The following is a 23,761-nucleotide window of genomic DNA, read 5'->3' on the forward strand; positions in this document are numbered from 1 at the left end:
ACTCCTCCAATAACTAATTGATACTAAAGCAGATTCAAAGCACTTAATAAATGGGCAATACCTGACGCTTGCCAGATATGGTACCAGCCTTCATGCATCTTATCAGTTTCACTATAGTCTATAATGTGATACAAGAGATATGATCAGTGGTTGTTACTCATAGTCTCATTTAAAGGATAAGTAAATCTTTCAAATAAGTGAATGTAAGATTGACGAGGGGGCTATTCTAAGCATTTTTGCAGTTTACTTTTATTATTTATTCTTTTTTCATTCCAAGATATTAAGGGATACATGTACTGTTAATATGAATGAATTTTGTTACAACAGCGCCACCTGCTGGTCAGTTTCCCACCAGTCTGACCAGCAAGTAGTCAAGGAAGTTGTCAGGAGAAAGAAAGAGACTGATGTTCTTCTGCTTAGGAATAAAATTAGAAACCTCTCACATCTTTCCTAAGCAGAAGAACATCAGCCTCTTTCTTTCTCCTGACAACTTCCTTGACTACTTGCTGGTCAGACTGGTGGGAAACTGACCAGCAGGTGGCGCTGTTGGAACAAAATTCATTCATATTAACAGTACATGTATCCCTTAATATCTTGGAATAAAAACAAAATAAATAATGTTCATTGCAAAAGTGCTTAGAATAGCCCCCTCATCAATTTCACATTCACTTATTTTAAAGGTTTACTTATCCTTTAAAAGTTAAAATTACATTTTGGGAAAACTGTAAAAAATAAAAGATGGAAAGTAATAGAAAAAAGTATTTTTTTTATGGTGTAGAATCTGAAAACAACTGAACTGAAAAAAAGAGTTTGGAAGGTAAAAAAAAACCCCTTTAAGCAGGATCTAATTGATCCCAGTCAGCCCATAGCTATAGATGCCTCTCGCTGTGGGGAACTCAGTCTATGGGTAGGTGAATAAAAAGACACCCAACAACTGTTTGCTGTTTTGCAATCAAATTATTCATTTATAACATAGAATTATCTTGCGACAAGCCGAAAGCTGTATCAGAGCAGATGCAAAATATCAGGAGATGTAAAAGAGCCGTGATGTCTGGTTGTTGTTCCGTTCATACACAGGTATTGACCTATTGGCTGGAAGATAATCAGGATTAGAATCTCCTTCACTTAAAATCAAAACATAATTCTCTGGTTCTGTAGTTGTACCTTGATTTTCATCTGTGCCTTATAGTCATTGAGTTCTCCCTGTATTTTGTTAATTCATTTTTATTTTTAGACCTAAGTGAGACCTAAGATCTAGGAGGTTTGACATGGGACCGTTCTTGTTAGTTGTGTTGTGTGTTGTGTTAGGGAAGTTCTGATCTGTTGCAATTAAATTCCTGTATGAATGTCGAGTGATTGTATTGTGGAGAGATACGGGGAATGGCAGTTAGTTACCATGCGTTTTAACCTCTGTTGGGCTACGAATCATCTGTAATTCTGGAAAAACATCCCAGTGGCTCTCGGCCTTTACATTGGCTCAGTCATGGTTTTCCAGGTAGTCTGATCTATCAAGTCATAGGGGTTATAGGTTTGTGCTATAGAGTCCCTAATAAGGTAAATCGGGGAGCAAGTTCCTCTATTTTGCACCCAGGTCTCATGAAAAGACATACACAGGGGTCCCCAGCAACACTAACCAATCCAATTGCTTCCCTGTTATTCAAAATAATGCCATCTCCTTCCTGGTCCCAAATGTGCAAAAATGAGACGGCTGAAGAGGATACGAATGGACAGAAGATGGTGCAGAGGGACTCCACTGCGCTGATCTGTTCTTGCACTCAGGAATCCAAGTAGGAGTGCTAATATAGGTAATACACTGTGTGGGGAGGGAGAGGTAAAGGGGACCAATCAGGGGACTGTTGAGGGGGTTGTTATATCTCTGGGGGTTTAGTTCTCCTATAAGGCTTTGGTGGGTGCTGGGCAAAGTCCAGTTTTGCTGTGAACAGACAGCAGTGCCAAGCTCCATGTGTGCCTAAGGCAAGGTACCCCACAATCAACAACCCCCATCAGAACACCCCATCATTGCTCCAAAAGCACTTCCTACTGCCTGCGCCTTGTTCCAGCCCTGACAGACACGAAAATAGGATGTGGAGGGACCTGATATTGGTTTATTTACACTGCTGTGCGACCCTCAGGAGCTCCTAAATCACACGGCTCTGGGCCAATTGGCCTTTTGCCCATTTAAATCATTAGCTCTTTTTCTCAAATAAATGACTCTTTGAGTTATCAGTGCTGGAAGTACAGATTTCTACTGAGGTGTTCATTTACATATATTGTGGCACAGTGTCTGGGAAAACCTAGAGGGTGCTGGAAGTGATGTCACTAACTGGGGGAAGGAAGCTCTCTGCCAAGGAAGCAGGAAACAGGAAGTCTGTTAGTGTGAGGTAAATTCTGCAGCAAGGAGTTTAAAACCCCTGTGGAAAACTAGATCTGAAACAGTAAATAGCCTAAGGGTGGCTAAAGGCTACTGAAAGGCAAGCACTTTGCAGCCAGCAAGGAACCAGCCTTTATGGGGACTCTAACCGTTTGTACTCTTACACTGTTATAAACACTCCCTTGTGAATTAGTTATTACCAAGTCTGAGTGAATTCTCACAATATATACATTTATTACAAATACTTTATTATTTTTAAAGAAATGACCAGCAACATTGGACTATGTATTTAGGCAAAACCAGTTTATTTGTATCTATAGATAATCTGGGCACACTGGATTTGGTTCCCATTTGGACTGAAATCTCACATTTGGTTGTACATACAGCTGCCAATATACGGTTTTGCCTAAATATCCAGATGTTGCTGAAGTACCGTAACTAGAGGGGGCGGGCCCTGGTGTGTGACCAGCGCCGGATTTCAGTGTGGGGCGCCCCTAGGCGGCCGCGCGGTCCTAGTGCCCACCACACCTCCCTTTCCCAGCGCGCCGGCGAAAAAACGCCGGCGCAGCTGCTGTAATTGAATGGGGACGCACGCGTCCCCATAGTGCGGCTGGGCGGCATGCCGCCCCTATTTTTTTGCCGCCCTAGGCCCGGGCCTATGCGGCCTTGCCGCAAATCCGGGCCTGTGTGTGACGCACAGCCTGCATTTCAGTGGAGCGCAGGTGGCCGGGGGCCCTGAGGGGGTACGGGCACTGGCCCACTTGCACCCCCTGCTCCCCAGTAGTTCCGCCACTGTGTTGCTTGTTTTTCCTTCAATATTTTTATTTTACCAGGCACCATACATTAGAATTATATAACTATAAGATACTCACTCTGTGCACACTGGAACCTGTGGCATATCTTCAGTAACAGAGAAATCTCCCTTCTCTCCGTACTCACTGGTGAATTGTATCCCACAAACAGATATGATTTTGTTCCCCGGGAAATGGTACAGAACATTCTCTTTATGGGTGGTGGACCAGTGCCAAGCCTGAGCCCCAATCAGCAGGCCTCCTCCCTCTCGCACAAATGAGATGATCTCCTCAGCTTGGTGGTCATCATATCCAGTAGTACAGAACACGCCCAGGCCCTGAATCAGGGTGGAAGTGTTTTGGACTTTGTACCCTGAGGCAGAGAGATAATTGGATAAAATGGGTAATGTATTATGTACCCCAATGTTGACATTTGGATTTGGATTCAGCCAAGATACAGCATTTTTCAAAAAGTCCATGAAGCTTTCCCTGTTGAGATATTCCTCATGGGCCATAACCACTACCTTCCCTTTTCCATAGTGAGAGGCAGCGATGAGAACATCTTTTCTGGGAGACACAACCACAGGGAATGCAGAGGGTCCTCTCAGCAGCAGCTTGCACGGAACCGCCTCCCCAGTGAAACTCAGAGAACCAACACCACGGACAAGGTAGTGGTAACTGCCGGTAAGAGATACAGTAAGTTACACTTCATTAAGAGACAACAATAATTATAAAGAACTTGCCCTGTCTTAGAAAGTGGATGTTATAAAGCTGATGAAGACCCCTCCACAGGCGCCACTTGACATAAATTCACCTCCAAGATGTTCATTGATGGTTTGTTGGCAGTACTCAAGATGGCTGCAAACTGGGAGAGGTGACTTTGTTTGAGGATATAAATAAACAGTCATTTAAAGGAGAATTAATTCCTAACTAAAGAAGTAGGTAGAAATGTTGTACATGATGTTTTGTGCTTCTTTACCAGCCCAAGGCAACCACAGCCCTTTAGCAGTAAAGATCTGTGTCTCCAAAGATGCCCCAGTAGCTCCCCATCTTCTTTTCTGCTGATTCACTGCACATGCTCTGTGCTGCTGTCACTTACTGAGCTTAGGGAGCCACTCACAATATACAGTACACATAGAATAGAAATGTCACAATATAAGGCTGATTAGTAATTAATACACATAATTACTACATGGCAGCACAGAAACCAGTGCAATTAGCATCAGAATTGAATAATCAGCAAACCTGTAGCATCAGCTTATATTACAGCCAGGGAAGCTCATTTTCTGCTGGATAATTAGTGACGAGCCCTAAGCTTAGCTTCTCAACAGCCAATCAGAGCCCACTGAGCATGTGCGTGTGGCAAACCCTCCTCACAAGATCCAAGATGGGAAACTCCTGTGACAACGTTGAAGGCCTGGATCATTTCTACTACAGAGATGCTGAACCTTTAGGCTGGTTCAATAAGTTTAATAAATAAGATACAACACTTCTAGCTATATTCAATTTTAGGGGCTTAGCTCTCCTTTTACAGGCAAGAGTAATACAACAACAACAACAGATATTGTGGGACCCTATTTTTATTCTGTTACCCCCTTTTGTTATAAATTAAAGAGTTGAGTAACTTGCTGTCACTATATAAACAAATAATTATAGTGATAGGGTTGCCACCTTTCCCCCCAACAAACTTCGGGGGGAGGCAGGACCATGATACAGCTGGGGGTGGAGCTGTGACATTGGGGTGGGGCTATGACATGGCAATCGATGATTGGCCAATCGCTGCATCAATCTCAGGAAATCCTGCCCAGTTTTCCTAATTTGGAGCCAGTTTTAACTCAAACAAACCTTCAGAAAAACAGGCTGTCAGGGTCAAAACCAGACAAGTTGCAACACTAGATGGTGACCCCAAGTTTTTGGCCCCTCCTACAAGCACTGCAGAACATTGTTAATGCTAGGGCTCAGGTATTGCCTTTCCTACAAAGCACCTCAGACCCAACCTAATCAGTCCTACTGGTCCTGGCAGGGCTGATCCTATCAAATGTGGGGCCCAATTGGAACCATGTTGGCGGGGCCCCTAGACAAAGTGTTGTTGGCTACTGACACACCAAGTATTTAGGAAAATAAGGGCATACAGGCACAAAATAGAAAGGAAAGGGGCAGACAAGGTAAGAGAGTGAGAGGGATGAAATAGGGGCACATAATAGGGGCACACAGGGTAAGAGAGAGAGGGAGGAAATAGGAGAGTGGACTGGGCCAATTAGTTTGGGGCAGGCTGGGCCGATTCAGCTTGGGAGCAGGCTTGGTTGGATTGGGGGCAGGCAGGGCCTATCAAGGTTGGAGGAAAGCTGGGCCTATGAGAGTTGGGGGTGGGCTAGACCTATGGAGTTGGGGGATAGGCTGGCTTATCAGAGTTGGGGGTGGGCTGGACCTATGGATTTGGGGATGGGCTGGACTCTCAAAGTTGGGGGCAGGCCAGGCAGCATCATGTGCTGAGGGAAATATTATCTGTGCTGCCCTGTGGTGCAGGGCCCCCAGAGGTGCGGGGCCCTATTGGGCCCAATTGGTCCAATAGGCCTAAGGCCGGCCCTGGGTCCTGGGGGGGCTACGAATTTCTTGCATAAAAAAGCACGTCTGTCAGGGCCTCCCTGTGCCTAAAATTTGCTGGGTTTCCTACAGTAGAGCTGACTGTTGTAGCTGTGGCACATGGTGGTTCTGGTTGCTATGGGTTACTAGCCAAGCAACAAACTTTAGATCACTTATTCCATTACCCCATATAGCCACAGTATAAATTATTTATAATGACCAGTAGCATCCAGACTATTTCTAGGTTACACAGTATATTCACAGCTGTATGTACAATTTGCTTCCCATTTGGACTGAAATCTCACATTTGGTTGTACATAAAGCTATAAATACACGGTTTTGCCTGAATATCCAGGTGTTGCTGGTTGTTCCTTTAATATTTTTGTTTTACCAGGCACCATACAATAGAATTATATAGTGGATAATGTACCCCCTACTGTAATTTCTAAAGATATTATGTCACAAGGAGTTATGTGACCATATAAAAACACGAGGCCGAGATAACTTCTAATATCCTCATATTTTACAACTGGGGGTACTTTATTTATTATAATACACAAGTTTCAGTGAGTCAGGTGACAGAAATGACATCACCACTCACCGTTTATAACTGATGACATCAGAACTCACCGTTTATAAGGATATAATTTACAAGATATTCATGGCTTTTGTGTATTATAAGGATATAATTTACTGTCTGGTCCCATAGAGAAATGACCAGACTGTAGATTATATACCTATAAGATACTTACTCTGTGTAAAGTGGAACCTGTGGCATATCTTCAGTAACAAGGAAATCTCCTTTCTCTCCGTAGTCACTGGTGAAGTGTATCCCACAAACAGATATGATTTTGTTCCCCGGGAAATAGATTAGAACATTCTCTTTATGGGTGGTGGACCAGTGCCAAGCCTGAGCCCCAATCAGCAGGCCTCCTCCCTCTCGCACAAATGAGATGATCTCCTCAGCTTGGTGGTCATCATATCCAGTAGTACAGAACACGCCCAGGCCCTGAATCAGGGTGGAAGTGTTTTGGACGTTGTACCTGGAGGCAGAGAGATTATTGGATAAAACGGGTAATGTATTATGTACCCCAATGTTGACGTTTGGATCTGGATTCAGCCAAGGTACAGCATTTTTCAAAAAGTCCATGAAGCTTTCCCTGTTGAGATATTCCTCATGGGCCATAACCACTACCTTCCCTTTTCCATAGAGAGAGGCAGCGATGAGAACGTCTTTTCTGGGAGACACCAGCACAGGGAATGCAGAAGGTTCTCTCAGCAGCAGCTTGCACGGAACCGCCTCCCCAGTGAAACTCAGAGAACCAACACCAGAGACCAGACACTGATAATCTTCATTATCCGCCATATTGCTGAGGAAACACATGTGTAAGTGCATAAGTACATCATTCCCAACACAAGTTTTGTACGATGCAGAAGAATCCCTACAAAGCTACAACTGGGACAACCCATGACTGCTGTTGTCTACTTACCCCACACCTCGGATATCCTGTTAGATTCGCCACCTTAAAGGGATCCTGTCATCGGAAAACATAGGTTTTTTTTAAAACACATCAGTTAATAGTGCTACTCCAGCAGAATTCTGCACTGAAATCCATTTCTAAAAAGAGCAAACTGATTTTTTTATATTCAATTTTGAAATCTGACATGGGGCTAGACATTTTGTCAATTTCCCAGCTGCCCCTGGTCATGTGACTTGTGCCTGCACTTTAGGAGAGAAATGCTTTCTGGCAGGCTGGTGTTTTTCCTTCTCAATGTAACTGAATGTGTCTCAGTGGGACATGGGTTTTTACTATTGAGTGTTGTTCTTAGATCTACCAGGCAGCTGTTATCTTGTGTTAGGGAGCTGTTATCTGGTTACCTTCCCATTGTTCTGTTGTTTGACTGGGGGAAAAGGGAGGGGGTGATATCACTCCAACTTGCAGTACAGCAGTAAAGAGTGATTGAAGTTTATCAGAGGACAAGTCACATGACTTGGGGCAGCTGGGAAACTGACAATATGTCTAGCCCCATGTCAGATTTCAAAATTGAATATAAAAAAATCTGTTTGCTCTTTTGAGAAATGGATTTCAGTGCAGAATTCTGCTGGAGCAGCTCTATTAACTGATTCATTTTGAATTTTTTTTTTTCCCCATGACAGTATCCCTTTAAATTCCAAATTTTTATATTTGACTTTTTCAAGTTCTTTGTGAACAATAAAGCTTGAACATTTGAGTTTTGGAAATTCAAAATTTGCATTTGAGAGTTTACGTAAGTGCAAAATAACTCGTAGAAAAAACATGAATTCAAATGTTAATTAATTGGCCCCATAGTGTCCCTATATAGTGAATTTCTCTTTGTGTAAATGTTGGTTTTTGTTACCAAGACAACATTTCTGTGTTAATAGAAGCCAATAAAAGCCAAATTCAATTAAATTAAAATGGCAGGAACTGTATTTGAACTCTGGACTATGTGAAAATGTGGCAGCACAGTATCTCATGGAGCCGCCGGAGATTCTTGGTCTGTAGATTTGCAATGTTAAAGGGAAAGTGACACTTCTCAACTGAATTCTTCATCAAAATATGCCTATATGTGCTTTAGACCATTTTCCTCTTTCTATGTAAATTGGACATAGGTGACTTCTCCCTTAAAGGAAAACTATAGCCCCAAAATGAATACTTAAGCAACAGATAGTTTATATCAAATTGAATGACGTATTAAAGAATCTTACCCAACTGGAATATATATTTCCATAAATATTGCCCTTTTACATCTCTTGCCTTGAACCACCATTTCGTGACTCTATCTGTGCTGCCTCAGAGATCACCTGACCAGAAATACTACAACACTAACTGTAACAGGAAGAAGTGAGGAAGCAAAAGGCAGAACTGTCTGTTAATTGGCTCATGTGACCTTACATGTGGTTTGTATGTGTGCACAGTGAATCTTACGATCCCAGGGGGACGGCCCTTATTTTTTAAAATGGCAATTTTCTATTTATGATTACCCAAAGGCACATACTACTAGAAAAGTATATTATTATGATAATGGTTTATTTACATGAAGCAGAGTTTTACACATGAGCTGTTTTATGCAATATCTTTTTATAGAGACCTCCATTGTTTGGGGGGTATAGTTTTCCTTTAAGATAGTATCAGACACATTGTTATGGTCCATTGGGGCTTGTCAATCAGAGCTGCAAGGCCGGCAGTTAAATGTTTGACTGACAGGAAGAATCCGGCACAGACAATGGTGTTGTTGGTTTATACCAGGGATCCCCAACCAGTAGCTCGTGAGCAACATGTTGCTCTCCAACCCCTTGGATGTTGCTCCCAGTGGCCTCAAAGGAGGAGCTTATTTTTTAATTCCAGGCTTGGAGGCAAGGTTTGGTTGTATAAAAACCAGGTGCACTGCAAAACAGAGCCTCGGTATAGGTTGACAATCCACATAGGGGCTACCAAATGGCCCATCACAGCACTTATTTGGCACCCCAAGAACATTTTTCATGCTTGTGTTGCTCTCCAACTCCTTTTAATTCTGAATGTTGCTCACGGGTTCAAAAGGTTGGGGATCCCTGGTTTATACTATGAAGCCACACAGGGTCAGGGTTTACAGCCTCCTTATCACAGTGCTGCTGCTTCCTTTTATATTCAGTTGTGTGACTATATAATAACAATCCTCCGCTCCTCCACCGCACTGCAAAACCCCTCTTCTTCTGCACCGCTCTGTGCACCTAGGGTTGCCACCCGGCCGGCCAGTAAAACACCTGCCAAGGCCGGGACCGGTATTACAAATTTACCGGCAATGTAGCTACTGGTAAATTTATAATACCCATAACAAAACCCCTTGGCCCGCCCCTAATCCGCTGGAAACGCAACTCTTGTCCTCCTTCCCGTGACTTAGCCACACCCCTTTTACATCACACCCCGCCTCTTTTGTTCCAGCCCCCACCAGCCGGTAAAAATTTTAGGAAAAGTTGGCAAACCCTATGTGCAGCTCATTAACCTTTTATCCCCCAGAGCTGGAATAGATCTAAAAAGAGCATACCTCCCAACATTTTGGAAGTAAAAAGAGGGACAACATTTTTTTTCCCGCACGTAGCGCAGCAATTTTTTACCACACCCCTTTCTGTGGCCACACCCCCTAATTACCATGTTTGTTTTACAAAATTTGGCAGGTTATGAAAGTTTGAAAATATTTCTCCTTATCTAAACTGTGTTTTTGTGTCTCAAAATTGTTACAAAGTATCTTATTTGCACCTGTTAGCTGTTCTGGGCTCTCTGCTAAAAGTCAATTAAGTGAGAAATTGAAATCCGTTTTTTAAAAGCACACATGGATTTTTTAATTTTAAAATTTGACATATTATCAGTTTCCCAGCTGCCCCAGTCATGTAACTTGTGATCTGATAAACTTCAGTCACTCTTTACTGCTGTACTGCAAGTTGGAGTAATATCACCCCCTCCCTTTCCCCCCAGCAGCCTAACAACAGAACAATGGGAAGGTAACCAGATAGCAGCTCCCGAACACAAGATAACAGCTGCGTGGTAGATCTAAGAGCAGCACTCAATAGTAAAATCCAGGTCCCACTGAGACACATTCAGTTACATTGAGTAGGAGAAACAACAGCCTGCCAGAAAGCAGTTCCATCCTAAAGTGCTGGCTCTTTCTGAAATCACATGACCAGGCAAAATGACCTGAGATGCACCTACACACCAATATTACAACTAAATACACTTGCTGCTTCAGGAATGACATTTTATATTGTACAGTCAATTATTTGCAGTGTAAACAGTGTCATTTAGAAATAAAAACTACACCATAAAAATCACGAGAGTCCGTTAAAGAAAAGACAATTTTTAGATATTCCTGGTACTATGCCAAATGAATTAATAATAAAGGAATATAAAATTACCTTTCGTAAATTAAAATGTCTAGTAATTATTTTCTCTTCAGACTTATGTAAAGTGTATTCTTGCCACTATTAAAATGTATTGAATCCACATCTAATGGACTTGCATTTTTAAAATGCTAATTTTTTCTAAAATCTCTTATTCCCTTCTAAATGTACCTTTTTTTATTGAAACACTCTGATATGAATAAGATGGATGAAATCCTTGGTAAAAGTATTTGGCAAAATAAATTTCCCTGTGGAAACGGAGGGTTTTCAAACCAAAAGGTGTATTATACCTTATTTTTGAAGTTTAATCGTGCTTCCATTACAAATATACGATAGAATGGATATCTGAGAATACACCTAGGGGCAGATTTATCAAAGGTCAAAGTGTAAATTTGAATTTAGAAAATTCAAATTTACCTCAACTAGGGAATAGTCCAAATTCGATCCAAATTTGAAAAAAATTCGAATATCGAAATTTATCATGTACTGTCTCTTTAAAAATTCAACTTCGACCATTCGCTATCTAAAACCCACCGAATTGCTTTTTTTAGCCTATGGGGGACCAACTAGAGCCTATTTGGAGTCAATTGGTGGATTTTGAAAAATCAAGGGTTTTTTTTGGAAAAACTTTGAATAGAATTTGATTGAATGTGCTGTTACTTTGATTTGTACGATTAGAATTTGATCAAAAACTGACCTATTCCCTCAAAAAAAACTTTGATTTTTTTTGATAAATTTCAATTGGTTGTTTTTAATTCAAATTTTGTAGTTATTGGAGTTCAAAAAAAACTCCCATTACTTTGAAATTCGACCCTTGATAAATCTGCCCCTTAAAATCATGATTTAAAAATCAAATTGGATTCTAAGGAACACATTTTCTCTTATTTATGGAAAAAGAAAAGGGTATAATCTCAAATTACGAATCAGATTAACCTTTTACCTGTATTAGCATTAAATAAACATTATTTATATAAATCAATTACTCAAGTAACTCAAGGAAATAATACTCAGACCATTTCCCATAATCATTTCACATTACCATCATCTAAACTCATCCTTTATAAAAAGCAGGAGAAAAATGGACTTTGTTTTTGGGAATAAACACTAATCCTAAAATACTTTCATCTTCCATTTAAAGTTTTAATAAATATATTTAATCAGAGAACTGGAAGGATCAACAATTCAGGCTTATTCGTCGTTCATGTTTAATTTATGTTCCAAATTGTAATATTTACATGGCCACGGGGCTAAGAATCATCTTGATCTCCACCTTGATGTTCTGCTAAATTAATTGCTTGTTATTTTGAAACTTAGGGGCCAATTTATTCTTATTTAAGAAAGCATTAAGAAAAATACTTCAACTAACGAGATTTTCTCTCCAAAAACCTGCGTTCGTTAATTTCCGTGGGGATTCCTTTATGATTGTTCAAGATGAAAGGCATTGTATGTCCCACAGATTCTTATATACCGAGATCCTAACATTAAATTCCAGGGGTCCACTCATTAGTTTGATGCCCAATGCTCATAGCTCTACACAAGTATATGTGAAAAACGTATATTTTTGGAAAGTCCAAAATGAATCCAAAATGGGTAAACAGGTCTTTCTACTCAAAACTACTAAACATCAAAGCTCAAAGTGATCCTGAAAATGTTCTTTTCAAAATATGAATCTACATTAAGGGGCAGATTTATCAAGGGTCAAAGTGAAAATTCAAAGTAAAAAATTTTTAATTTTGAGCTATTTTTGTGTACTTCGATTATAGAATAGGCCAAAATTTGATTTGAAAAAGATTTGACTATTTGAAAATTTATCATGTACTGACGACCATTCGCCGTCTAAAACCTGCCGAATTGCTGTTTTAGCCTATGTGGGACCTCATAGAACCTATCTAGTCATTTGGTGGACTTTGAAAAATGTAAGTTTTTTTGGGGCAAATACTTTGAATCAAATTCGATCGAATGCGCAAAAACTTCGATTCGAAAGTTAAAAACTTTTTTTTATTTACTTTTTTTATTCAAATATCAAAGTTATGGGAGTTCAACGAAAAACTCCAATTACTTCGAAATTCAACCCTTGATAAATCTGCCACTAAAAGTTACCTATAGGTCATGTTGACTGTTTTTTTTGCTGAGAGGTTTGTTTTTGTAAGTAATTGTTAGTTGAAGTTTCTAAACCTGACTGTCACATCTCAGCCTGTCAGTTAGAGTTTCTAATGCTAACGGGCTCCTGCTGCACAAATATGGCCGCCCCCTTATACAGGAACACGTGGCATCAGACAATTATTAATAGCATTCAAAGATAATGTTATGATGGATATAAAAAGGTTATTTTCTGGTGTCAGTATCTCAAGGGAAATGTAGATCTAAATGCAACAAATAATAGAATAAAATGATGCCTATCAGTGAAATAACATCTGGCAGCAGCTGATAAGACATGAAAATGGCCAGTGTTGGACTGGGATGCTGGAGCCCACCAGAGACCTTAGGCTGTGGGACCACTTTCCAAACTATTATTCCTCGTCTCCTCACTCAACCTCTTTATTCTCCGAGTCTCTACATAATATACTCTGTTCTTCCATTATTAACCCTTTGCCTGCCAAGCACGTACACCGTACGTTCTGGCAGGCAAGGGCTTTAACTGCCAAGCACGTACATTGTACGTGCTTGCAGTTTTACATGCTGTACTCTGCATCAGCGGCTTTAGCCGCCTCTGCAGAGGTTTAGCAGCATTGACAGCCCCCTGGGCAACGAGGCTGGGGGGCTGTCATGTCGGTCCTGCGACTGGATTGTCGCAGGGCCGACCTAAAAGAGGCAGACACAGCAAATCGCGTGTCTGCCTTGCTGCTCTGCTTCCTCCTGCTCACCTCGTGTTCCAGCGACGCCCACACACTTCCTGCTTGCTGTGAATCTGCAGATCTGCTTCTCTCTCTTCTCCAGCTCTAAGATCAGCCAAAAACGGTAAGTGGCCTTTATTTTACACACTTACATACACCTACCTACATTATACACACATACACACATATTTTAGTATAAAAAACCCCCAAAAAAAAAACGTTTTTTTTAATTTTTAATTTTCCACTTATATGGACTTATATGCATTTATATACACTTATATGGACTTATATACACACTTCTACACACTTATACACTGTCACACAATTCTTGGAAGTGTACACACATTTTATTTTTTTTACTTTTTCATTTCATCAATTTGTGTTTTTTTTACCCATAAAAACTGTTTATTTCAGCAGCGTGACTATTGGATAATCGATTTCGGCCAATAATTACGCTGTCGGTGCAGTTATTTTGTTATTTCATTGATTTGCACAATTTTTGTGGTTTTATTGCAATTTTATCCCTGGATTATTGTTCCTTATGTATCTTTAGTATAGTTTTGCTGTTTGGTGCTTTGGTATATTATTTTACTTAGATTGATCCGTCAGAATATATGCTTTCCAAAAATATATGGTTTTCTGGGGTCTTTTTACAGTTTGGGGGTCTTACGGCACATAACGCACAGTTGGGGCTCTCTTTTCAGCAGCTTAGTTGGCCAGCGTGAAAATTCATAGGCACGTTTTTCATTTGGGGCCGTACACACCATATACTTTGGTAAATCTATGCATATTGGGCATCAAACTATTCAGTAGACCTCTGATGTCCATATTTGGGGTGATTTTTCTTTGTACGTAAAACATTGTGTGAGATAAATGTGGCATACTTCAACATTTTTAGGCGATTTTCGGAAATGTAAAAATCTCTATGTTTATAAAAGTTTTGCAGTTTGGTACTTTGCTGTAGAAAGACGTCTTTATCTTGGTTGTTTTCGTCAGAATGTGTACTTTCCAAAAACATATGGTTTTGGGGGGTCTTTGCTGTTAGGAGGGTCTTGAGGCACATAATATGAAGTCAAGGGTCTATGTTCACAGAAGGCGAATCGGCAGCAGAGAAAACTCATATTCACTATTTAAATTTGGGGTCCGCACATGCCAGCTGCCTTGGTATATCAATGCATATTGGGCATAAAACTGTTCAGTAGACCCTTGGCATCAGTATTTATGGTGTTTTACAATTGTATGTAAGAAGTTGGGTGAGATAAATGCGGCCAATTTCAATATTTTTAGGCGATTTTCAGAAATGTAAAAACTGTTGCTTTTATCGCCAAATTTAGGAAAGGCTTGCGACTTGGTACTTTGGCGTACAAAGACATGCATACCCAATTTGGATTCGCGGGAATGTGTAATTTCCAAAAATATATGTTTTTTTGGGGCGAACATACTTTTTTCTACCTTTGCCCCCCCCCCAAAACTATGTAAATGTGTTGATTTTGCAGTACCTGAAATGACAGACTATATGGGGGTCTTCCTTTTGGGGCCCCTATATGCCACGTGCTTGGGTACACCTATACATATTGGGCATCAAACTGTTCAGAGGACCCTAGGCTTTCATATTTGGGGTGATATCTCTTGATACCTAAAAGTATGTGGGTAATACAATGCTGCAGGGTAGAAATTTTGAGGTGATTTTTGGAAATATCACCAAAATCATCAAATTTAGGAATGGTTTGCGGCTTGGTACTTTGGAGTACAAAGACATGCATACCCAATTTAGATTCGTGGGAATGTGTACTTTCCGAAAATATATGGTTTTCTGGAGTGAACTTAATTTTTCCTACATTTGCCCCCCTCAAAACGATGTAAATGTGTTGATTTTGCTGTACCTGAAATGACAGACTATATGGGGGTCTTCCTTTTGGGGCCCCTATATGCCACGTGCTTGGGTACACCTATACATATTGGGCATCAAACTGTTCAGAGGACCCTAGGCTTTCATATTTGGGGTGATTTATCTTGATACCTAAAAGTATGTGGGAAATATGATGCTGCAGGTTGGAAATTTTGAGGTGATTTTTGGAAATGTCACCAAAATCACCAAATTTAGGAATGATTTGCGGCATTGTACTTTGGAGTACAAAGACATGCATACCCAATTTAGATTCGTGGGAATGTGTACTTTCCGAAAATATATGGTTTTCTTGGGTGAACTTACTTTTTTCTACTTTTGCCCCCCCCCAAAACGATGTAAATATGTTGATTTTGCAGTACCTGAAATGACAGGCCATATGGGGGGGGGGTCTTCATTTTAGGGCCTCTATATGCCACGTGCTTGGGTACACCTATACATATTTGGCATAAAACTGTTCAGAGGACCCTAGGCTTTCATATTTGGGGTGATTTGTCTTGATACCTAAAAGTATGTGGGTAATACGATGCTGCAGGGTGGAAATTTTGAGGTGATTTTTGGAAATGTCACCAAAATCACCACATTTAGCAATGGTTTGTGGCTTGGTACTTTGGAGTAGAAAGACATGCATACCCAATTTGGATTCAGGGGAATGTGTACTTTACGAAAATATATGGTTTTCTGGGGTGAACGTACTTTTTTCTACCTTTGTCCCCCCCCAAACAATGTAAATGTGTTGATTTTGCAGTATCTGAAATGACAGACCAAATGGGGGTCTTCCTTTTGGGGCCCCTGTATGCCACGTGCTTGGGTACACCTATACATATTGGGCATCAAACTGTTCAGAGGACCCTAGGCTTTCATATTTGGGGTGATATCTCTTGATACCTAAAAGTATGTGGGTAATACGATGCTGCAGGGTAGAAATTTTGAGGTGATTTTTGGAAATGTTGCCAAAATCACCAAATTTAGGAATGGTTTGCGACTTGGTACTTTGGAGTACAAAGACATGCATACCCAATTTAGATTTGTGGGAATGTGTACTTTCCGAAAATATATGGTTTCTGGGGTGAACCTACTTTTTTCTACTTTTGATCCCCCAAAACGATGTAAATGTGTTGATTTTGCAGTATCTGAAATGACAGACCATATGGGGGTCTCCCTTTTGGGGGCCCTGTATGCCACGTGCTTGGGTACACCTATACATATTGGGCATCAAACTGTTCAGAGGACCCTAGGCTTTCATATTTGGGGTGATATCTCTTGATACCTAAAAGTATGTGGGTAATACGATGCTGCAGGGTAGAAATTTTGAGGTGATTTTTGGAAATGTTGCCAAAATCATCAAATTTAGGAATGGTTTGCGACTTGGTACTTTGGAGTACAAAGACATGCATACCCAATTTAGATTTGTGGGAATGTGTACTTTCCGAAAATATATGGTTTCTGGGGTGAACCTACTTTTTTTCTACTTTTGACCCCCCCAAAACGATGTAAATGTGTTGATTTTGCAGTATCTGAAATGACAGACCATATGGGGGTCTCCCTTTTGGGGGCCCTGTATGCCACGTGCTTGGGTACACCTATACATATTGGGCATCAAACTCTTCAGAGGACCCTAGGCTTTCATATTTGGGGTGATTTCTCTTGATACCTAAAAGTATGTGGGCAATACGATGCTGCAGGGTAGAAATTTTGAGGTGATTTTTGGAAATGTCGCCAAAATCACCAAATTTAGGAATGGTTTGCGGCTTGGTACTTTGGAGTACAAAGACATGCATACCCAATTTAGATTCGTGGGAATGTGTACTTTCCGAAAATATATGGTTTTCTGGGGTGAACATACCTTTTTCTACTTTTGACCCCCCCAAAACGACGTAAATGTGTTGATTTTGCTGTACCTGAAATGACAGACCATATGGGGGTCTCCCTTTTGGGGGCCCTGTATGCCACGTGCTTGGGTACACCTATACATATTGGGCATCAAACTGTTTAGAGGACCCTAGGCTTTCATATTTGGGGTGATTTCTCTTGATACCTAAAAGTATGTGGGTAATACGATGCTGCAGGGTAGAAATTTTGAGGTGATTTTTGGAAATGTCACCAAAATCACCAAATTTAGGAATGGTTTGCGGCTTTGTACTTTGGAGTACAAAGACATGCATACCCAATTTAGATTCGTGGGAATGTGTACTTTCCGAAAATATATGGTTTTCTTGGGTGAACTTACTTTTTTCTACTTTTGACCCCCCCAAAACGATGTAAATGTGTTGATTTTGCAGTACCTGAAATGACAGACCATTTGGGGGTCTTCCTTTTGGGGCCCCTGTATGCCACGTGCTTGGGTACACCTATACATATTGGGCATCAAACTGTTCAGAGGACCCTAGGCTTTCATATTTGGGGTGATTTCTCTTGATACCTAAAAGTATGTGGGTAATACGATGCTGCAGGGTAGAAATTTTGAGGTGATTTTTGGAAATGTCACCAAAATCACCAAATTTAGGAATGGTTTGCGGCTTGGTACTTTGTAGTACAAAGACATGCATACCCAATTTAGATTTGTGGGAATGTGTACTTTCCGAAAATATATGGTTTTCTGGGGTGAACATACCTTTTTCTACTTTTGACCCCCCCAAAACGACGTAAATGTGTTGATTTTGCAGTATCTGGAATTACAGAACTGATAGCTCAAATGAGGTGTCTACATTTTAGGGCCCCTATATGTCACATGCTTGGGTACACCTATACATATTGGGCATCAAACTGTTCAGTGGACCCCAGGCTTTCATATTTGGGGTGTTTTACATTGATACCTAATGATGTGTGGGAGATACGATTCTGTAGATTGGAAGCTTTGAGGTCATTTTTCAAAAAATTCACCAATTTCTATAAAACATTATAACTTTAGGAAACAATTGCAACTTGGTAGTTTGGAGTACAACAATATGTTTACCCATTTTTGATTCACCAGAATCTGTTCTTTCTAATAATGGGTAGTTTTCTAGGGTAAACCTACTGTTAGTGGAATGTTTGGCCTTGAAATCAGAAGTATGCCGTTTGGGGAGCGGTGCTTTGGACATTTGCTAGTGTACTGCTTATAGATTTTGATCTATACAAGTGAGAAATCTCCATAAAACTATATATATTTGGTATTGCCGCGTTCAGGAGACATAGACCTTTCCAAATCAGCTGTGTTCTCATACATAAAGTAAATAATGTTTCTGATATATGTGATTGTTCTTTGTGAAACATGATTTTTTTCATTTTATTGGACACTTAGAAGCCTATATTTTTTTACAGAAGTAGAATTACACCAAAATTCTTGCATATTTTGAAAGTTCAGGTTGTCCTGAAAAAACAATATATTGTTTTCCTGGGTAAACTAAAAGACCGCCCCAGGAAGGGCCCTTAAAGTGAAAGAGTGCAAAATATCTAAAAACTGCTTGGCAGTAGATGTTCGCATCTAGGACAAAACGGCTGGCAGGGAAAGGGTTAAGCCTCTTTTTCTCATAAATAAATAGGGAATGACCACCAATGTTCAGCAGCAAGAGGCCCATTGATACCTGGGCCCATTGGGAGTTTCCTGGTATCCGGTAGGCCAGTCTGACACAGCAAATACCTGGTATACAGTACTGACTAGACTTCAAACTAAATTCCCTCCAAACAAAAAGCTGTATAAATGCAGCAGCAACGTCAAGCTCAGCTCACCTGCTCCTGTTATTGAGTGGTCTGTCTGCCCCTCGCTGTGTATCTGCTGTCTCCTTCTGTCTCTCCTTATTGGTTTGCTTCTCCTTTTATCTTTCTTCCTCTCTTCTTCTTGTTAACCAGTGTTGTGTAAAAATAACAAAATGCAATTGTGTGTCCAACCTGATAACACATGATAATCATCTTCATTTCATGTTGTCCTCCTTGTGCAATTTATTGCTGGCTGCTGCCTCTGCTGCCCTCTCTGATGCCAACAATTTATTATCATTTAGTTTTTTTGCCCTCACTTTAGGACTGTTAGAAGAGCAGATATGACTATGTGGCAAGTGCATCAAGCTGGGGAATTTACCCTAATGCTATAGGTTATACAGGAGCACTGGTGCAAATTAGGGGATGGATGGGGGCACCTTCATGCCTGACTAATACTGTATTTATGGGTGAAGCAACAGGTCTCTGCTCCCCAAAACAGAGCCCAGACACCCGCAGCTTTTTGCACAGAGCAGAACACAGCGAACATTCCAAAGAAATGGGAAAATGCACTTTGTACACTGTGTTCTTTATCATTAACGACCCCATTTATTGGTGCATTTGATGCTGTAAAATGCTAGATTTATTGGAATTCTAAAAAAAACTGCTCCATTTGGCATAGTTTTAATTTGGAGTAAAAAGACATCCCTCTTGTCACGTCCGGTATTCCAAACCCAGAGCAAATGGCAAGGTTCCGGTCATGACTCACACTTCTGCCTATAGCAGCCGCCTTTCACGTCAGGAGGAGCCCTCCACTACTCAGATGCCACCAGGACTAAAGGCCCCCATACACAGTCCAATAAAAAGCTGCCAACAGATCGAGTCGGCAACTTATGTCCCATATATATCCGCCCGAAACTCGCCAGATCTCTATCAGGCAGGTTAAAAAATCCCGCATCTGTGACTCTATGCGGTCCCGCGATCCCACTGCTGTATCGGATCCATTATGATCAGCCCAATGTGGGCATATCAGGGAGATATCCGCTCGTTTGGCAGCATCACCAAACGAGCGGATCTCTACACCTTAATGGGCAGATTTATGAAGGGTCTAATTGAAGATTTGATTTCAAATTTGAATTTTTTAAAATTTTATTTGTATTTTTAAAAAAATTCTAATTTGATTTTCGAGATTTATCATACACTGGCCCATTAAAAACTCAAATATGAGTATTCGCCAACTAAAACCTGACGAATTGCTGTTTTAGTCAATGGAAGACGTCCTGGGATCAATTTGGAGTTGTTTGCAGCTATCCTGACATTCAAGTTTTTTTCAGAGAAAAAACTCGAATCGAGTTTTTAAAACTTTCGGGTTGATCCTATTCACCTTAGTTTTGAAAATTCTAATTTTTTTTTTAATAAATTTTGATTGGTTGAATTTCAAATTCATAGGAGTCTATGGGAGTTTTTAAAATCTCACATGAACTCGACATTCGACCTTTGATAAATGTGCCCATTAATGTGAGAGAATCAAGGGGAGGGTTTTGGGCAGACAAGAGAACCGTAACGTGTGACAGGTAGGACGGGGAAAGAGAAAGTATAGTCGTAGGACAGGCCAGACAGACGTACAGTGCGCTATGGAATCAAGAAACAAAAACGGACATGGCCTGGGGTCTAACAAATCAGTATTCCAGAAGAAGTAACAGACAAAAGTCGGTACAGGCAGCAAATCAGAATCAAAGGTCAGGGTCAGGCACTGATCAAGAACAGGAAAAGCAGATACTAAGCACACCCAGGAACTATTTGATAATAGACCTAAATTGGGCAATGTGAATTAGAATGTGGCACCTTTTAAAATGAAAATTTTGTTCCAATCGCAATGACATCAACCGAAAACAAAAATATGGACGTGTTCGCCATAACCAGTGCCCAAATTCAAGGAAGAGGGGAGCGTCTGCTGTCCTACTAAATCATCAGATACTCCTCTATACATTATTTTATATCAGGGCCTTTACATGCAATATATTTTGGTAATATTATGCACTTTGGGCATCAAACTATTCACAAGACTCCTGGCATTCATATTCTGGTTATTTTGTGTTGGTACTAAATGATATGTGGGAGATAAGATGCTGTAAACGGCAGTAGGTGTAGAATGAAATATGAATGTAGGGGAATATTAATTTAGGGAAATCCTTCTCCTGTTTTTGTGTCTGTGACATCATCCAGCCCAGTTACAGGCTGGAGAGCAATCCGGGTCTCTGACAGAGTTTAACAGATCCAGCCAGAAACAAGTCTTGTGAGACTGCCCAAGCTGTTGAATCTGTGGAAGTACAAAGAGAGCCCATCCTGTTCCCTGCCAAGCTGCTAGAGACTCAGAAGAAGAAAGGTACCACTGGTGAGATTGATCCTGCTGCAGAGCTGCCTGTAATCTCCAGTGTGACTGCCTCTGAGAGCACCCTGGTGAGTGAGCCACCCAAGGGAGGATAGTGGCAAAGATACAAATGTGGGGCCCCAATTTGAGGACAGGTCTTGTGCATTTACCTGCTACGTGGGAGCAGCTTCTAAGTTCCAAAGGGAGAGGTACTTTTGGGAAAGGTAGCACTACCTGGGGTATAAGAGTTCTGGGGGAGGATTTGAACTGTGTGGTTATTTACAGTCAGGTACCTAATAGTGAGTTAGGTAGGTCCCACGTGTCCCCAGTGCAGGAGTGTAGTGTCTATTAGATTGCCCAAGTTCTTTCACTATTGTGTTTATATAAAGTTTATATTTGTTTTATTTGCAAACTGTGTGTTTTATTTGTCCTAGTGGAAATCCCCTGAGGTGTGTTCCTCAGTGTTCCCTAGGTGGAGGCACTGCACTGTAAATCCGAGTTCCCAGTACTTTTCATATACAAAAGGGACTCAGGGCCCTGAATTGCCAAGGGTTACATTAACATTTTGGATTTAGGAGAATGTGTACTTTCCAAAATATATGGATTGTTTACATTGGTGAATGGGGGCTGATATCACCACTTTCTGCATCTGAGGAATAAGCTGAGATTAGAAGAAAGGATTTTTCTCATCCATAGACAAATTAACAATAGTTTTAGATGGTTTTTTTCACCATACAGGTCTATTAGAAGTCAGTCAGGTATAACTGGGACACTAATTAACTATGATGAACTTGTCTTTTTTCAACCGCAACTACAATAAAATATTAATAAAAATGACATTTAGGGGGCTATTTATTAAAACTAAATTTTTTTCCCATTATATTATTAATAAAAATTCGACCTAACTCACAAACACGATCTGGCTTAATTAATGCGACAATTTGAATCGTGTGACTTTTTCGTCTTGTCACCCAAAAAAAACTAAAATTATTTGGATTATCAAATGAAAAACTCGAATTAATAAATGAAAACCAGTGTCAAACAGCCCGAAATTCTCGACAATCAAGATCAAGGCAAAAAATTGTTATAGGGACCATCTGCCATTGACTTTGACATGATTTTGCTTCTTCTATAGTTTTACCACTGTGTCTGTTGTTCTAATTATGTAAAGAGAGAAAAATATTCAGTTACATGTGAAGAAGTGTTTGATGAAAGAGGATACAATGGAACATAATTATGTTGGATTTCCTTTATGAATAACAGTTTTTATCTTCGGGAACGGTTACCACTGATCTATATTTCCTGGGGACACCTAGCACCCCAGTTTGAGGTTCTGCAGGGTATGGTTCTGGTGATTGGTTCTTAGAGAGAATTTAACACCACTTCTCTCAGATTGGCTTTTCCACCTCGCTCCCTCGTTCTCCACCTGCCCTTGGATGACTTTACGTTCATTTATCATGTCATTTCTGTGTTTGATTTTCAACTTTCATATGATTTGATCTACACACCCAGAAGCACCTTACCATGGTGGCCTTGTTGGGTCACTTCACACATTGGGTCACTACAAACTGTCAGTCCAACCTATTTATATTGATCTATGGACCTTTATCTGTGGGCACATACGATTCTGTATTGAAGAACAACGTGACCTCACCAATATTGTGAGATATAAGAATTGGTGTTTGAAGGGCGACTCATATATCATACCTATAATATAAATTGAGCCGGGGCGTGTACTTTCTGAGCACAACTGGGATATATTAGAGTTGTGGGTGCAAGTGGTGCGAGTCAGGGTGCAGGTATTGGATCAAGTCCAGCTGATTAGATCTGAAATCAGCAAATGACTCAACACTTCTGAATAAGGAAGATTTTATGCACAATTGTAGCCTCTTCTGCAAATGTCACATGTGATGTGTGTGGGGCAATATTGTGATGTGTGTGCGGCAATATTGTGGTGAGATTAACTGAGACTGATTCCAGCTAATCTACAGCTTTGTAACTGCACCGCACAAACACCATCGTCCCCTATACCCCCCTAATGTACAATTCAATAGTTCTCTTCTGGGCAGAAGACCCAGGTTTCCATAAAGAGGGGCTGCACTGGGGTCTCGTGACCTGTCCCTAATATAATATAGAGTGCGAGGAATTATGGGATTCATCATTATGTCTATGTGTCTATAAGCCCACACTTCTGTGCAGGAGGAACTGGCGGATATTGCTCTATGGGGAGAATGAGGGAGACCTTGTATGGGGGAGCATAGCAGAGACTGGGGGTACACAGCAGAGCTCACTGTTCTGGTTGAATGTCATTATCAGATGGAATCAGCATGGATTTC

General features: G+C 40.6%; 1 protein-coding gene across 2 annotated transcripts; it reads right to left on the minus strand.

Moving 5' to 3' along the window:
- Positions 1-924: 924 nt before the first annotated feature.
- LOC108710054 (TRPM8 channel-associated factor homolog) lies at positions 925-19,178 on the minus strand. 2 transcript variants are annotated; one of them, XM_041584630.1, is made up of 5 exons: positions 19,091-19,176; positions 7,236-7,280; positions 6,498-7,115; positions 3,244-3,840; positions 925-1,092 (listed from the first exon to the last, which is right to left on the minus strand). In XM_041584630.1, the coding sequence occupies exons 3-5, from the start codon at positions 7,109-7,111 to the stop codon at positions 1,086-1,088; spliced, it is 1,218 nt and encodes a 405-aa protein (XP_041440564.1). In that variant the 5' UTR covers positions 7,112-7,115; positions 7,236-7,280; positions 19,091-19,176; the 3' UTR covers positions 925-1,085. The 2 variants fall into 2 exon arrangements, with proteins under 2 accessions (XP_041440564.1, XP_041440563.1); XM_041584629.1 differs by lacking the exon at positions 7,236-7,280 and having other exon boundaries at positions 19,091-19,178.
- Between the last annotated feature and the right edge of the window lie 4,583 nt (positions 19,179-23,761).

Source organism: Xenopus laevis, chromosome 2S, assembly GCF_017654675.1.
Source record: "Xenopus laevis strain J_2021 chromosome 2S, Xenopus_laevis_v10.1, whole genome shotgun sequence".
Classification (NCBI taxonomy): domain Eukaryota; kingdom Metazoa; phylum Chordata; class Amphibia; order Anura; family Pipidae; genus Xenopus; species Xenopus laevis.

Bases quoted from the DNA above. Each gene is read 5' to 3' on its own strand.
- LOC108710054 (XM_041584629.1), bottom strand. From the start codon at position 7,111: ATGGCGGATAATGAAGATTATCAGTGTCTGGTCTCTGGTGTTGGTTCT. The intron at 3,841-6,497 runs GTAAGTATCTTA...TCTTACCGGCAG, and splicing joins CAGGTTCCACTTTACACAGA to TTACCACTACCTTGTCCGTG.